The 15,309-nt window shown below is 46.0% G+C and overlaps 1 protein-coding gene across 4 annotated transcripts in view; it reads left to right on the top strand.

The window, feature by feature from the left end:
* The window catches only part of LOC128350976 (galactosylgalactosylxylosylprotein 3-beta-glucuronosyltransferase 1-like), a 117,870-nt gene that overhangs the window by 85,831 nt on the left and 16,730 nt on the right, over positions 1–15,309 (top strand). For all 4 annotated transcript variants that reach the window (XM_053309964.1, XM_053309963.1, XM_053309961.1 and 1 more), the window contains 2 exons: positions 21–317; positions 3,526–3,629. In XM_053309964.1, coding sequence (XP_053165939.1) covers positions 21–317; positions 3,526–3,612 — 384 coding nt within the window. In that variant the 3' untranslated portion in view covers positions 3,613–3,629. The remainder of the gene's footprint in view (positions 1–20; positions 318–3,525; positions 3,630–15,309) is intronic.

Raw genomic sequence — 15,309 nt, 5'->3', positions numbered from 1 at the left:
GTTTTCTTTCTGACAAGCAGATGCGCTACACAAAGAAGGTGTCTGTGTGGCCAGTTGCCTTTGCTGGTGGCCTCAGATATGAGTCTCCCAAAGTGAGCCCAGCTGGCAAAGTGGTGGGCTGGAAGACAGTGTTTGACCCTAGCCGGCCCTTTGGAATCGATATGGCTGGCTTTGCCGTCAGCATCAAATTGATACTGGAGAAACCTCAGGCCAGTTTCAAGCTGGATGGTGTGAAAGCAGGCTACCAAGAAAGCAGTTTACTGAAGGATCTGGTGACTCTGGATGGATTGGAGCCCAAAGCTGCCAACTGCACAAAGGTGAGCATGACTGGAGGGACTTCATAGCAGCCTTTTCCCTTCCAGGAACCACTACTACTGTATTCAGAGTGTGTCTCTCTAGATTTTACATACACGTGCATATAGAAATAATACCTTGAGCTGGGTCTCACGATCAGTGAAACCTGGTTTAGAACGGTGAGCAGAGAGGGAGCCCTGGGCAGCCGGATTGGCCGCCCACACGATTGCCAGCTCCATGACGGAGCCGGTGGGGGCTGGGGAGCTCGGGAGCCACGCAGCCCCCAGAAGCTCCAGTATGCCCTGTGCGAGCATACTGGGGAGACGCCAGGAGGCAGCTTTTCACCTCTTCTCCGGGGGTCTACTCGCAAGTAACCATGGCGCGGAGCCGCAGCGCAGCTACTCATGATCGGGAAGCCCAGGTTTCCAGAGCACTTTGGGGAGGACTAAAAAAGTGGACTAGCCAATAGTAAGCCACCAGGCTCGCCTGCCTGTGTGCCTGTGAGCCCGGTGCTTCACACAATCAGGAAAAATCGGGCTAGGCTCCCCTAGCCCGATTTTGCCTGATCATGAGAAAAGCCCCAATATTTACCTGGTTCTTAGATGAGGTTTTCCCACAGTTCTTTCCTATTAAATGGGGGGGGCTCATCTTAAATTCAGATGCCTCTTGCTTTGGGGTAAATATAGGTATAACCTGTATTTAGCCTCTATCTTGTAAGGCATTGTCTTTACATTCGGAGTCACCTTCTATTTGGGTAAATATCTATCTATCTATCTATCTATCTATCTATCTATCTATCTATCTATCTATCTATCTATCATATTTTTATACTGCCTGATATGTAAATCTCTAGGCGGTGTACAAATCCCAACATTAAAAATCACAGGTTAAGATACATAAAATGTGATAAAAACAATACAAAACAAATTATTAAAATTATCAATTATAAGCTTGCAAAAAACAGGAAAGTCTTGAGGGTCTTCCTGAAAACAGAGAAGGAGATGCTCTTAGTTCAGCAGGGAGCATATTCCAAAGCCCTGGGGCAGCCACAGAGAAAGCCCCATCCTGAGTTGCCACCAGGCAAGCTGATGGCAACCGCAACCGGACCTCCCCAGAAGATCATAAAAGGCAGGCGAGTGCATGACAGAGGAGCTGCTCTCTTAAATAGCCTGGTCCTAAGCCATTAACAGCTTTATAGGTAATAACCAACACTTTGTATTTCACCCAGAAACATATTGGCAACCAGTGCAATTCTTTCAAAACTGGTGTTATATGGTCCCTTCGTGTTGTTCTGGCTGCCGCAATTCCAATCTAGCTGCCGCATTCTGTACCAATTGTAGTTTCTGGACTACATACAAAGGCAGCCCCATGTAGAGCACATTCCAGTAGTCAAGTCTGGAAGTTACCAGCACATATACCATTGTTTTAAGGTCATTCACATATACCAGTTTTAAGGTCATTCACCTCTAGAAATGGACGTAGCTGACGAATCAGCCAAAGCTTATAAAAAGCTCTCCTGGCCACCTCCTTAACCTGAGAAACCAGGGAAAGCTTTGGGTCCAGGAGCGCTCCCAGGCTATGTACCTGATCTTTCAGGGGGAGTGTAACCCCATCCAGAACAGGCAGACCATCTCTCGGGTCCCGACCCCCCACAGTCAGTACTTCCGTCTTATTTGGATTCAGCTGCAGTTGTTATCCCTCATCCAGCCCATTACCACCTCTAAGCAGACATTTAGGGAAGATATGCCATTTCCTGATGAGGTTGACATGGAAAAGTAAATCTGGGTGTCATCAGCATATGGTCTCTGGTCTCTTGATCTCTGGGTCATCTCAGAGAGACCACATTACTCCTTTACTGATGGAGCTACACTGGCTGCCAATAGGTTTCCAGACAAAATACAAAGTGCTAGTTATAACTTATAAAGCCCTAAACGCCTTAGGCCCTGGGTATCTAAGAGTGTGCCACTACGAGCCCTGCCGCCCACTAAGGTCATCTAATGAGGTCCGTCTCCGGTTACCGCCAGCTCATTTGGTGGCTACACCGAGATGGGCCTTCTGGGTTGCTGCCCCAAGATTGTGGAATGCACTCCTTGCTGAGATACAAGTAGTTAAAAACAAGTAGTCCAATACTGGACTTCTAGCTCTGGTTTTGCATCCTAAATGGCTCCTGATCTTGATACTTCAGCTCATATCATCAGCTGGATAAATCAGCTACTGGGTGCTATAGGCTCATAAAATCTAACATCACAGCTCCAGAGGAGTCTCAAATTTTACCAATATTTCCCCCAACTTCCTGACTTGACAGCGATTGTGTGAACTGGTCCACTATTCTTCCCCTGCAGCTGTGATGTTTCTCCCCCCTGCCCCAGGGCCAGTGTTACCATTAGGCCAACTAGGCAGCCGCCTAGGGCGCAGACCTCAGAGGGGTGCAGAGTGCCGACCTCAGAAGGGCGCAGAGTGTAGAGTGTCAATGTGTTTGCCTAGGGTGCAAAATAGTCTGGCACCGGCCCTGCCCCCCCCCCTTGCTGGGATTTAGCGCATGATCAAGCTACCTTGTTTTTAACTCGCAGGTGATCAGAAAATGGGAGAATGCACAGCTCCTGAACTAGGGTGGGACATTTGCCCTAGCCTGATCATGATTGTGTGAATGAGCCTAATATCACTAAAATTGCTGTTTGTTGATCAGAAATCCAGACCAAAGTGCGCTGCTGAAAGAGCCACCCATTTACTGAAGAATCTGGTGACTTTGGGTAGATTGGAGCCCAATGCTGTCAACCTAAAGCCATATATAACAATGGAAGGCAAAAGCAAAAACAAACAAAGGATCACAGACTAATTTGACATGAAGAAGAACTGTTTCATAACCCTCATCTATGGAGATCAGATGCTGAGTGTGAACAGTCATCCACTGAGTCTTCTAAGGGAAAATAGGGAGTAGAGGGAGGGAGAGAAACTAAATGGGAGTAACATCCCACCCAGATAGTTTTCTGTCCCTAATTATGGTAAGCTCTGAGAGTCATTTCCCACATTACATGGAAATAGACTCAGGCTTGCCACTGAGTGGTCAACTCAGCATGGAGCTGCAACCAACCAATCACCTTGAGGATGCAAGGTATTCAGGCCCTTGATCCGTGTTTCTTCCCATGTCTGTTTACAAACCGCTGTCGTATATTTGCTGATGCCTTCAGGCCCAGCAATATAATTCTAATAATGTGCAAATTCTCTTGGTAGATCCTGGTCTGGCACACAAGGACTGAAAGGCCAGTACTGGTTAATGAAGGCAAACGGGGATTCACAGACCCAAGAGTGGAGGTGTAGAGAAATCGCCCTATGCTGTAGGTATTCGACCTCTGTTGTGATATAACTCTGCAAACATCTTCAGTTTAGGATGTAGAGCATTTGTCCTTTGACTTTGTTGTAAGAACCTAAGAGTCCTGCAGGACCTAAGCAAGAGTCCATCCAGCCTTTTTCCAGCAGCCCTCCCACTGGAAGCTCATATGGACCCCACACTGTACTCCTTCAGGAAGCAAGTTAAAACATGGCTTTTTTTTGTTGGGCATTTGGATATGAACACTCTTGTTGCTAATTGGGTTTTTGTCTGCTGCGGGCTAGGTTTGAGTCCCTTTTTCTTTTACTTTTTGGTGTGGCTGTTGCTTTACTGTACTTTGCTGCATGTTTTTGTTGTGATGTGTTGTGCTTTTATATTTTGTTCTGCTATGGTTATTACTATGCAGATTATGCTTTTATTCCTTTGTTGTTGGCTGCCTGTGGAAAGAAAAACAATTCTTAAGAATACATATATACAAACATACATACACACATACATACATAATGTACACACCATATGAGTGACAGCAAGATGCACTCCAGAGTCTCATCTTCTTTTATGACAGCAATGGCTCAAAATATAACATGCTTAACCAGCACTGGTGAATAAAGCAGTGGCACATCAAGAACCTTGACATTCTATCCCCTAGGAATGTGCAGATTGGCCCTAATGAGGCCAAATGAAAGGGTCATTGTGCAACGGTCAAAAACATCCTGTGCATGCAGATGTCCCAGTTCCAGTCCAAAGCATCTCTACTCCAAGATCTCAGGTGGCAGAGCTAGGAAGGGCCTTTGTTTAGGAAGCTGCAGCCAGGCAGAGTCTGATGACCCTGGCCAATGGTCTGACTCAGTATAGGCTGCTCATGGAGATCTATCTGTAGATGATCCCTATCACGTAGAGAGTTTCCACACCACTGCCAAACATTTCTAATGGGAAGTTGTGTTGGCATGGAAACACTGTGTAATGTGGCAGTCTACATCAAGAACCAATCTATACGTTACAACCCGTGGATAAAATGTTGGATTAAGGACTAAAGGGATGTGGGTTCAGTTCCTGACTCAGTTATTAATCTCACTGGGTTGCCTTAGGCCGGTCATTATTAGGGCTGTGCAAAGCATCACTGATATGATTCAGCCCCCCACCCCTCCCCCCAAAAACCCAATTACAGCTTTCCAGGGAGTCCCAGTTTGCTTTGACCATGGCCATAGCCCTTTCCTTTCCCAGAACTGCAAGGGAAACGTCTTCCAGGTTTCATTTTAGAAGTGAAGCGACAGAAGATGTTACTTCCTCTTGCATATCCTCTCCTTCCATATCCTCTTGCACAGGGGATACTCCTCCAGGCAGTGGGGGAGTGGGCAATTCTGTCATTAGGGGTATAGAGAGATGGGTCTGTGCTCTGTGACCTGTGTGTAAACCACATGGTGACTTGCCTGCCTGCTGCGAAGGTCGCAGACATCATGCAGCATCTACAGTAGATAGGCTGTTAGGCAGTGCTAGGGAGGAGTCGGCTACTGTGGTGCACATTGGCACCAACGAGTTTGGGAAATGCAGTCCGGAGGTCCTGGAAGCAAGATATAGGCTGCTAGGTAGCAGATTAAACTCCAAAATCCTCAAGGTAGCATTCTTTAAAATGCTATCTGTTCCACGTGCAGGGTCAGCAAGACAGGCGGAGCGCAGGGGACTCAATGCATGGATGAGACAGTGTTGCCGGGAGGAGGGGTTTAGATTTGTTAGGCACTGGGATACATTTTGGGACAAGAACCTGTACAAAAGAGATGGGCTCCACCTGAACCAAGACGGAACCTGATTGCTGGCACTTCGAATGAAAAAGGCCTCAGAGCAGCTTTTAAAATGACACCTAGGGGATAGCCGGCAGGAGCTGGGCAGTATCCAGTTCAGCAAATGCCATCCCTTAAGGTGCAATGGTGTAAAAGATTCAGATAAAACAGAATGGCCAAAAAATAAAAAATAAAAACCCGCAGGCAAGAGATTCAGCATATAGGTGCTTAACCAATGCCAGAAGCCTCCAAGCCAAGATGGGAGAGCTGGAGTGCTTGGTTGCTAATGAAAACATAGATACTGAGCCGGGTCTCACAATCAGTGAGACCCGGTTTGGGAAGATAAGCGGGGAGAGCAGGCTAAGCCCACTCTTGCTGCAGACGAGCAGGGCGGGAGCCCTGGGTGGCCGAATTGGCCGCCCACATGACTGCCGGCTCTGTGACAGAGCTGGCGGGGGCTGGGAGGATCGGGGGCCGCACGCCCCCCGGAAGCTCCAGTATGCCCTGCGTGAGCACGCAGGGCATACTGAAGAGACCCCTGGAGCTGGGAGGTGGCTTTTCGCCTCCCCTCCAGGGGTCTACTCATGAGTAGTTGCGGCACGGAGTCACACCGCAGCTACTCACAATTTAAAAATACTGGTTTGTGAAGCACTCACTCCGCAAACCCGGTTTAAGGGGTTGCTTGGTGGGTTAACTGCCAGGAGGCCACCGGGCTTGCCCGGTGGCTCCCACAATCAGCCAAAATCGGGCTTGGGTCCCCTAGCCCAATTTTGGCTGATCGTGGGAATACCCTCATTGTGGGGATAATGGAAACCTGGTGGAACAGTGAGAACCAGTGGGGCACTGATATTCCTGGATTGAAACTCTACAGAAAGGATGGGGGGGGGCTAACTGGAGGTGGAGTAGTACTGTATGTTAAAGAAGGGATATAATCTAGCAAGCTAGAAAACCTAGGAAGACCAGAGTTCTCCACAGAAACTCTGTGGGTGACAATACGAGGCCTGAAAGGAAATGTTTTATTAGGGATGTGCTGTCACCCTCTTGATCAAACCACTGACAGTGACTGGGAGTTGCAGAAGGAAATCAGGGAGGCGTCAAAGAGAGACAGAGCTGTAATAATGGGTGACTTCAATTACACATAGACTGGATAAATCCACATTCCGATAATGACAAAGAGGTCAAATTTATAGATACACTGAATGATTGTGCCGAAGAACAGTTGGTCATAGAACCAAACAGAGAGAAGGCAACCTTGGACTTAATCCTGAGTGGAGCCCAGGACCTGGTGTGAGATGTCAGTGTCATAGAACCTTTAGGTAACAGTGCCCATTGTTGTGAGCTACACCTGGTTTCGTACTTTGTATATGCTCAGAGGGAAAGAGGGAAAGTTACATCATACATAAACTGCTTCTTGGAGATGGTGACCATGTAGGATCTGGGCATGCCAACAGAGATAGAGGAAGACACGCTCAGAAAGTTCAATGGACTTTATTATAGAAAGTTGCTCATCAAGATAAAATTCAAACAGGTCATCCAAATTAAACATGTTTCCAATTCAAGGTGTAGTGCAATGTGCCTAGCTATCGCATGTGTGTGCACTCAATAATTACAGCTGTCTAACAAAGCCTAATAAAACATTTAGAGGGAAACAGAGAGAGAGAAAAGAGGGAGGGCTTAGGAAAGGGGTGGCAGTGATTAGTAGGGAAGTAGGGAGGAGGGAAGGGGGAGCAGGCTGAGCTGTTCATTGAATAGGCATCTCAACAGGTTCACGAAGAAGGCTTCAAAGGACTTGTTCGTTGCTGGGGCTTGGGAGCGATGCAGGCTTCCAGCATTCAGGCAAGCTGGTGGTAGATGCTCAGAGCAAGGCAGAGAGAGAGCAAGCACCATGGCTGAGTAGTCTTGACTTCTCACTGTGCAGCAGAGGTCACAGACAGTACCTGTCCATGGGAAGAATTTCTGCTCTAGCCGCACAGCTTGAGCTGAAAACTCTGGGATCGCTCTTGAGCAAAGATCTGCTGGTTGGGCAAAGCTTGCTGTTTGCCATGTCGAGACCCCTGTTTATAGCAGCTGGCTCCTATAGACCTGCCCTCCAAGCGCCTCTTGCTCCAAAGAGTGTTAAACGTCAAAAGGGGTTCTTTAAGAAGGAAAGAGCTAAGCTATATGTGTGAGACAGCAATTAAATTACTTCTTGTGTTCATCTACTTAGTGTATAATTCTTTTAAAAAGAATGTTTAAAGTAACAGCCAAGGGGTACATGTTTGAGGCTAGTTAACGCATTTGACTAAGGCAGAACAATATAGGTGACATAACATGATAAGCATTCTGTCAGAGGAAGTAAGGGATTAGCTTCCAGCTTGTCTCCTAGGAGTTAATCATTTCACTCCTCACGAGTGAGGCATCAGTGTTTCTCTCAATGGAATTGCTGGCAAAGACACACAGGCCTCAGCCTGACCCCCTGGGCTATGAGTTCTGGTCCAATATGAGTGGCCTGGGCCGTAACACCATAGTGCTATCAAATTCAGCATACATACGAAGAGAGAATCACCAAGGAAGTCTAACACAGACACTTTGAAATTCAGGAGAGGAAACTGAAAATGAGGAGTTTGGTGAAAAGAAAACTGAAAGGGATAATCAGGAGAGTCACTTCATTCCAGAATGCATGGAGTTTATTTAAAACCACAATACTAGAAGCCCAGTTAGAATATATACCAAAAAGGAGGAAAGGTCCAGGAGGATGCCAGCATGGCTAAGTAAAGCCAAGGAAGCTATAAAAGGGAAGGACATCCTTCAGAAAATGGAAGTTCTGTCCAAATGAAGAGAACAGAAAGGAACATAAACTCTGGCAAAAGAAATGCAAAGAGACAGCAAGGGATGCAAAAAGAGAGTTTGAGGAGCATATAGGTAGAAATGTCAAGAGGAATAACAAAAACTTCTTTAAATATATCAGAAGTAGGAAACCTGCCAGGGAGGCGGTTTGTCCTTTAAATGATGAGGAAATGAAAGGGATTATTAAGGAGGATATGGAGATTGCAGAGAAGCTAAACCACTTATTTGCATCCATCTTCATGGCACTGAGCATATACCTATGCCTGAACCGGGTTTCTCAGGGACAGAGGCTAAATAACTCAGTCAGATAGAGGTGACGATGTAGACTGTCTGGAAAAATTCAAAATTAACAAATTTCTAGGGCCACATGGCATTCACTCAAGAGTCCTTAAATAACTCAAATGTGAAATTGCCGACCTCCTTACAAAAATATATAACTTATCCCTAACACCAATTTTCAAAAAGAGATCCAGGGTGGAACTCAGGAAACTACAGACCAATTAGCTTAATATCTGTTCCAGTCAAATTGATGGAAAGCATTCTTATGGATAAAATTGTTAAGCATATAGAAGAACAAGCCCTGCTGAAGGAGAACCAGCATGGCTTCTGCAAAGGTAAATCCTGCCTCACCAACCTTTTGGAGTTCTTTGAGAGTGCAACAGGTGTGTGGATAAAGGTAATCCAGTTGACACAGTATACCTGGACTTACAAAAAGCTTTTGACACAGTTCCTCATCGAAGGCTCTTGAATAAACTTAGCAGTCATGGGATAAGGTAACAGGTTCATGTGTGGATTGGTAACTGGTTGAAGGACAGGAAACAGAGGGTAGGAATTAATGTATAGTTTTGTAAATGGAGGGAAGTAAGAAGTGCGGTCCCCCAGGGATCTTTACTGGTAATTGTGCTTTTTAATTTATTCATAAATGATCTAACAGCTGGGGTAAGCAGCGAGGCAGCCAAATTTGCAGATGACACCAAACTATTTAGATTGGTGAAATCTTAAGAAAGACATTGTAGAAGAGGTGCAGAAGAGGGCAACTAAGATGATCAGGGGCCTAGAGCATCTTCCTTAAATGGCAAGGCTACAACACCTGAGGCTTTTTAGTTTAGAAAAAAGACAACTGAGGGGAGACATGATAGAGGTCTATAAAATCATACATGGTGTGGAGAAAGTTGATAGAGAGACATTTTTCTCCCTCTCACATAACACTAGAACTAGGGGTCATCCCATGAAACTGAAGGCTGGGAAATTTAGGACTGACAAAAGGAAATACTTTTTCACACCGTGCATAATTAACCTATGGAATTCTCTGCTACAAGATGTGGTGACAGCCAACAGCCTGGATAGTTTTAAGAGGGGTTAAGATAAATTCATAGAGGACAGGTCTCTCAATGGCTACTACTCTGAAGGCTATAGGCCACCTCCAGCCTCAGAGGCAAGATGCCTCTAAATACTAGTTGCAGCGGAGCAACAGCAGGAGAGAGAGCACACACTCAGCTCTTGCCTGTGGGCTTCCCAGAGGCATCTGGTGGGCCACTGTGTGAAACAGGAGACTGGACTAGATGGGCCTTGGGCCTGATCCAGCATAACAGAAACCACACGTGCAGGGTACTTCCTTTCACTTCCAGCTGAGGAGGACATGAGGGCAGCAGGGAGGTATGCTGCTGCCCCAACGGAGACTTATTCAATGGAGCCCTGGCGCGGGAAATGCAGCAGGAGTTAACTGTTAAAAGCAACCACTGGTGGTGATTCCTAAAATGGTAAGGAAGATGGGTGGGTGGATTTGAAGTTAGGGCAGTTTCCCGGGAATATTTAAAGTTCCACCTAGCCCAATAATATATGTTACCCCACACATTTTCTTCTAGCACATAACCAGAGTTTAGGCAGCAAGAGCCCTCTTTGAAATGAATTCTACATCACAGCATTAAGTGAGCCAATGGAAGGAGCTCTGAAGGCAAAGACAGGGAAAGTTTGATTTCCTTCAATAGTTAAACATGCCCAAAGGCAAGAATCTGAAACCACCTAAATACAGCAGGACAGCATAACTAGTCCTTTGTTCTCCAAAGTATATGATTTCTTTCTCATTTAATAAAAGTGGGGAGGAGATGATTTGTGGAGGAAAATCTGTCTGTAGCTGCCTTTGAGAACTGAACTAACAGTCCTATTGACCTGTACACTGCTGGGTCTTTTACCCTCAGGCAGGCCCATAGCCTGATGGAGGTCAGTGGCTATAACTCTGACCTGTTTCTGCACATTCTCAAAGATACAAAAAAACCCTCAACAACAAAACTTGTAGGCCTTTGCACAAGCTGATTCACCATGTGCAGGGAATTAGTATCTGCTGCAGGCCCAGAAATCTAAGGGGGCTTTCAGGGCTAAGGGTTCTGCTCCAGTTAATTCCAGTGAGACAGCCATAGGAGTTCCTGACAGAATACACCTTCAACCTGTGCACAGGTCAGATTGTTTTGCAGTACCAGCTTGACCTGAGTCATTGTTGATTAAAGAATGAAAGCAGCCTGAAATATGGCCAGAGGTGAGGGCCAAGTGAGTGCTAAATATGTGGTTAAATGTGTGGTAAACTGCTATGAAAACTTTTCCATTGAAAAGTGGTATCTAAATAAAAGTAGTAATAGTGCTAGCAAGCATCTGCCACTGAAAATGGCAGTTGTGTGTTAGGCCTAGTACAACTTCCCCATGTGCCTATGTCATATCCTGCCATGTTTTCCCACCCCACACCCGGGTTCATGTTTCCGTGGCTGAGTAATTGACACCTGACCTTGGCATACGCTTTTTTAAAAAAGTCATCAAAGGGTTACTTCTGAGTATCTGCAGGTTAAGGATGGCCAGAAATGACCTTGGAGGTCATTTCTGCCTGCCATTTTAAAAAGAGGAGCCGTTTTGTGGCTCATTTGTATAAAAGAAAAGTGGTGGGGGGACCACGATTTTTCCTGCATTTGGGACTTTTGGGGAGTATTTGGGGGGCATTGTTGGATGCCTAGAGACCCATAGGGCACTTATTTCTCAATTTCCAGGGCCCTTTTCTCTCTGTTTTTGTCTGTTTTCCATACCTCCAGGAACCTAACCCCATGAGGCCGATTGACTCAATGAGGCTATTCACACAACCACTCAAAAGTAGGCTAAAGGAGCCCAGCCCACTTTCAAGCAGTTGTGAGAACTGCCAGGAGCCACATGGCTCCCGGCAATTAGCCTGTTTAATCCCCAAAAAACCGAGGTTAGCTGCACGAGTGCTCCACTAACCTTGTTTTGGCGATTATGAGTCACCATGACACGGTTCCGCACTGCGGCGACTCATGAGGAGACCCCGACCAGGACGCTCCAACAAGCCTCGGGAGTCTCTGGGGCATCCTGGCCACCGATCTCCACCGCCCCTACCGGAGCCAGTAATCGTGTGGGCCGCCAATTCGGCCACCCAGGGATGGCTCCCTGTTTGTGTGCGGGGAGAGCGGCTAAGCCCGCTCTCCCTGCAAACCACCTCTAGGCACCTCACTTTGATCTTCTGGAGCGCCTCAATATCTCTTTATCCACAGTTTCATTATTCATTGTAAACTGCGAGAACGGAACCCCTGCGGGTCGCGAGACACACCTGTATAGAAAGGAGAAGGGAAAGACAAGCATTCATTTGCCATTTGTGGAAGCTGATGTTTTCATCCGCAGCTGTACTTTTTTGTAATTCCTAAGGGCCAAACCAAACATGACTTTAATCACATGATGAGCCTTGGCTTGGTTCCTCCCTCTCCCCTGTAAATAGTACATGTGGAGGCCAATCCAGATTAGGACTATGGCAAAGCGGGGGGGGGGGTGTTAATTCTACCAAGCCCCCCCCACACTGCAGTCCTGAGCTAGATCTCTCTCTCTCTCTCTCTCTCTCTCTCTCTCTCTCTCTCTCTCTCTCTCTCTCTCACACACACACACACACACACACACACACACACCCATCCCCATTATGAGGGTGGGGGGAGCCACCGCATCAGGACCAAAGATTAAAATCTCGTCTAGTCTGGCCCTGGCTTAACTCTGTTTATTTGCTTAATATGGTTTGATGCCAATTGGGAGTGATGTCTGGCTTAAAATAACTTGTCCACTCTGTGCACATCATGGTACAGTGACGGACCGAATGGCCATCTTTGGAATCCAAGAACTTTCATTTCTTTATTGGCCAGTGTTTCCAGTTGGGTTGTTTGTTGCAGATGGACACATTTCCTTAATTTGCCATCACCGTGTGGGAGGCTGCTTGAAAAGCTTCCATATTAAAAACACAGCCCCTTCTCTCTGAGGCAAGCTGTCCTGGGTCCTGCAAGCCTGTACGACATAAGAATAGCAGCCTTCTCTTTGACTATTTGCAACCCCCTGTCGAAATTCCAAATAACAATTTTTTGCAGCTCTTTCCCCTCCTCTTTATAGAATTTCCTATCTAAATTTGTATTGGTTTTTTCAAGAGAAATCAACCTCCATTATATATTCACAATTATTTATATGCAGATTTCTGTGTCAGGGATCATTAAGAAGAGGATAGAAAATAAAGTTGCCCATGCTGTAATGGTGGCTGGTATATACATCCACAGTGTAACCACATGATACTGTGTATAGTTCTGGTCGTCACATCTCAAAAAAGATACTCTAGAGTTGGGGAAGGTGCAGAAGAGGACATCCAAAATGATCAGGAAGATTGGGTCACCAGGGGCGTAGCAAGGTTGGAGTCGGCCCAGAGACAAGATTTTAAAATGTCCCCCGCCTCACTGAAGCTCAGCTCATGAAGAGATCTTAAATGAGGCTGAATAGTGGTAACAAAAAGCATACACACACACACCCCTACCTATGTGCCACAATAGAACATCATCCTAAATTATTTTAAAAGGTTTTGTAAATTGTGGACGATGCAAGTCATTGAATGGTACTAGAGAAAGACATGCTGTTCTGGTAGCTCCAGGTCTTAACACTCACATCAGTTTCAGAGAATGAATATAGCTGAAGGAAGCCCAGGCAGGTGCATGTCTGGGAGAGTTAGTCATGTGACTTGCCTCTGGGGGGGCCCCCAAGGCAGTGGGGCCCCCAGACAACTGTCTCCCCTTGCCCTATTATAGTTACACCCCTGTGGGTCACATTCCTTATGAGGAAATGGCTACAGGGTTTGGGGCTTTTTAGTTTGGAAAATAGCAACTAAGCATGGATATAATGGAGCTTTATAAAATTTTGACATGGTGTCGAGAAAGTGAATTGAAAGAAGCTTTTCTCTCATACACAATTCTAGAACCAGGATAATCCAGTGAAATTGATTAGCAGGAGCTTTCGGGTGGACAAGAGGAAGTATTTCATATTTAATCTATAGAATTCACTGCCACAAATTATGATGATGGTCACTCGGCTGGATGGCTTTAAAAGAGGCATAGTAGACAAATTCATGGAGGACAAATCAATCAATGGCTACTAGTTTTGATGGCTGTATGCTACCTCCAGGTTCAGAACTAGGATACCTCTGAATACCAGTTGCAGGGGAGCAACAGTGCAGGAGGGCGCATGCCTCTATCTCCTGCTAGTGGGCTTCCCGGAGGCGTCTTATTGGCCACTGTGGGAAACAGGATGCTGGGCTAGATAAGCCTTTGGTCTGATCCAGCAAGACTTGTCTTATGTTCTTGTGCTTGTGGAAAGATCTAAGGCCCACCCAAGCCTATTACAAATTGGGATGGAATATTTTCCCCACCACTATATCAGCATTGCTTTTCTTCTCCCTGCCTTCAGAGATGTGAGGTAGAACTAGTGCTAATTCATGCATTATGTTACTCGCATACTAACAAAATGCTGCATGCTAATCTGTGACTGTCATACACATATTTCCAACCATCCAGCGGTTCTGGCTGCAGAAGCTGATCTGCTCAATGCCCCAATCCACCTTTTCCATCCCTAGCAATGTAAGAAGCAGAACTACATGTGTGTTCCTTTGTGCACAGAGAGTGGAATGACATTATTGAAGTAGCCCCTGCGCACAAGAGCACTCAAGGATTCGGATTTCTGTTTCCATTTGGGCCATTGAGAGCAGAGGAGAGCTATACTCCAATAGATCATATTGGGACTTACTTCCAAGCAGATGTAGGTAGGATTGTGCTGCATGTTGTTCAGCCCAGATTTTTAAAAGAATTGTCTTTCACTGGGGTGTGAGTGATTTGCACAATTCGCTGCTGCAAGATATGTCCAAGCTGTGGGACTCCCAAGCACCAAGAAACCCATAGCCTTTTAGGACTGGGTATAGAATTTAGCATCCTAAAAATCTCTATCTTCTTTTTTTTAAACCCACCAAGTTTCTAGTCCTCATGCTTGAAAGTATAGATCACCTTGAAAGTGCATGGGCCCTACCTGGGGAAAATCTCTGAAGCTAACTGAAGAAAGGGGAGGGTCAGTTCCATTTTCCACTGGTTGCATTTCCAGGGAAGAAAGCTTCAGTGATCTGCATTGTTCCTTCATGACTAGAAGCAGTAGAATAGATTATGCAAAAGCATGCATGCAAGTGTGCTTGATTTCATAATATATACAAATTGTGAGCTTCAGCATTGCTTGGCACAAAATGTAGGCGCTGCAGAAGAGAATGGTCTGAAGACACATGATGGTGTGTCTAGATCAGGCTAAGCAGATCTGACCCAAATGAGAGAACCAAGTCAGAACCACCCCTCATAGGCCACTCTGAACTCTTTGGATAAAGATCAGGGTAAACGTTTAATGAATAAGATAATTCCAAATAGGCCACAAAATAGCTAGAATGAGATAGTGGAATTCTGAACTGTACTGCTCAGATTGCAGGTGGGGGCCCATATTTTTAAATGCTCCCCTGTGTTGTTTTTTTAAAAAATCCACAAGTAGTAAATTGGTACATGAATCAATAATATTTTGTTCCATTTCATTTAAACATTCTGAGGTGAGTCTCACGAGAGAGGCTTAGCCCACTCTCCCCGCAGACAATCAAGGCTGCAGCCCTGAGTGGCCAGATCCGTCACGGAGTCGGCGGGGCTGCGGGGATTGGGGGCCGCGTGGCCCCTGGAAGTTTCAGGATGCCCCGTGCAAGTGCACTGGAGA

Source organism: Hemicordylus capensis, chromosome 3 (genome assembly GCF_027244095.1).
Source record: "Hemicordylus capensis ecotype Gifberg chromosome 3, rHemCap1.1.pri, whole genome shotgun sequence".
NCBI lineage: Eukaryota > Metazoa > Chordata > Lepidosauria > Squamata > Cordylidae > Hemicordylus > Hemicordylus capensis.
The sequence above is the reverse complement of the archived record's forward strand: the minus strand, read 5'-3'. Positions and strand labels throughout refer to the sequence as shown.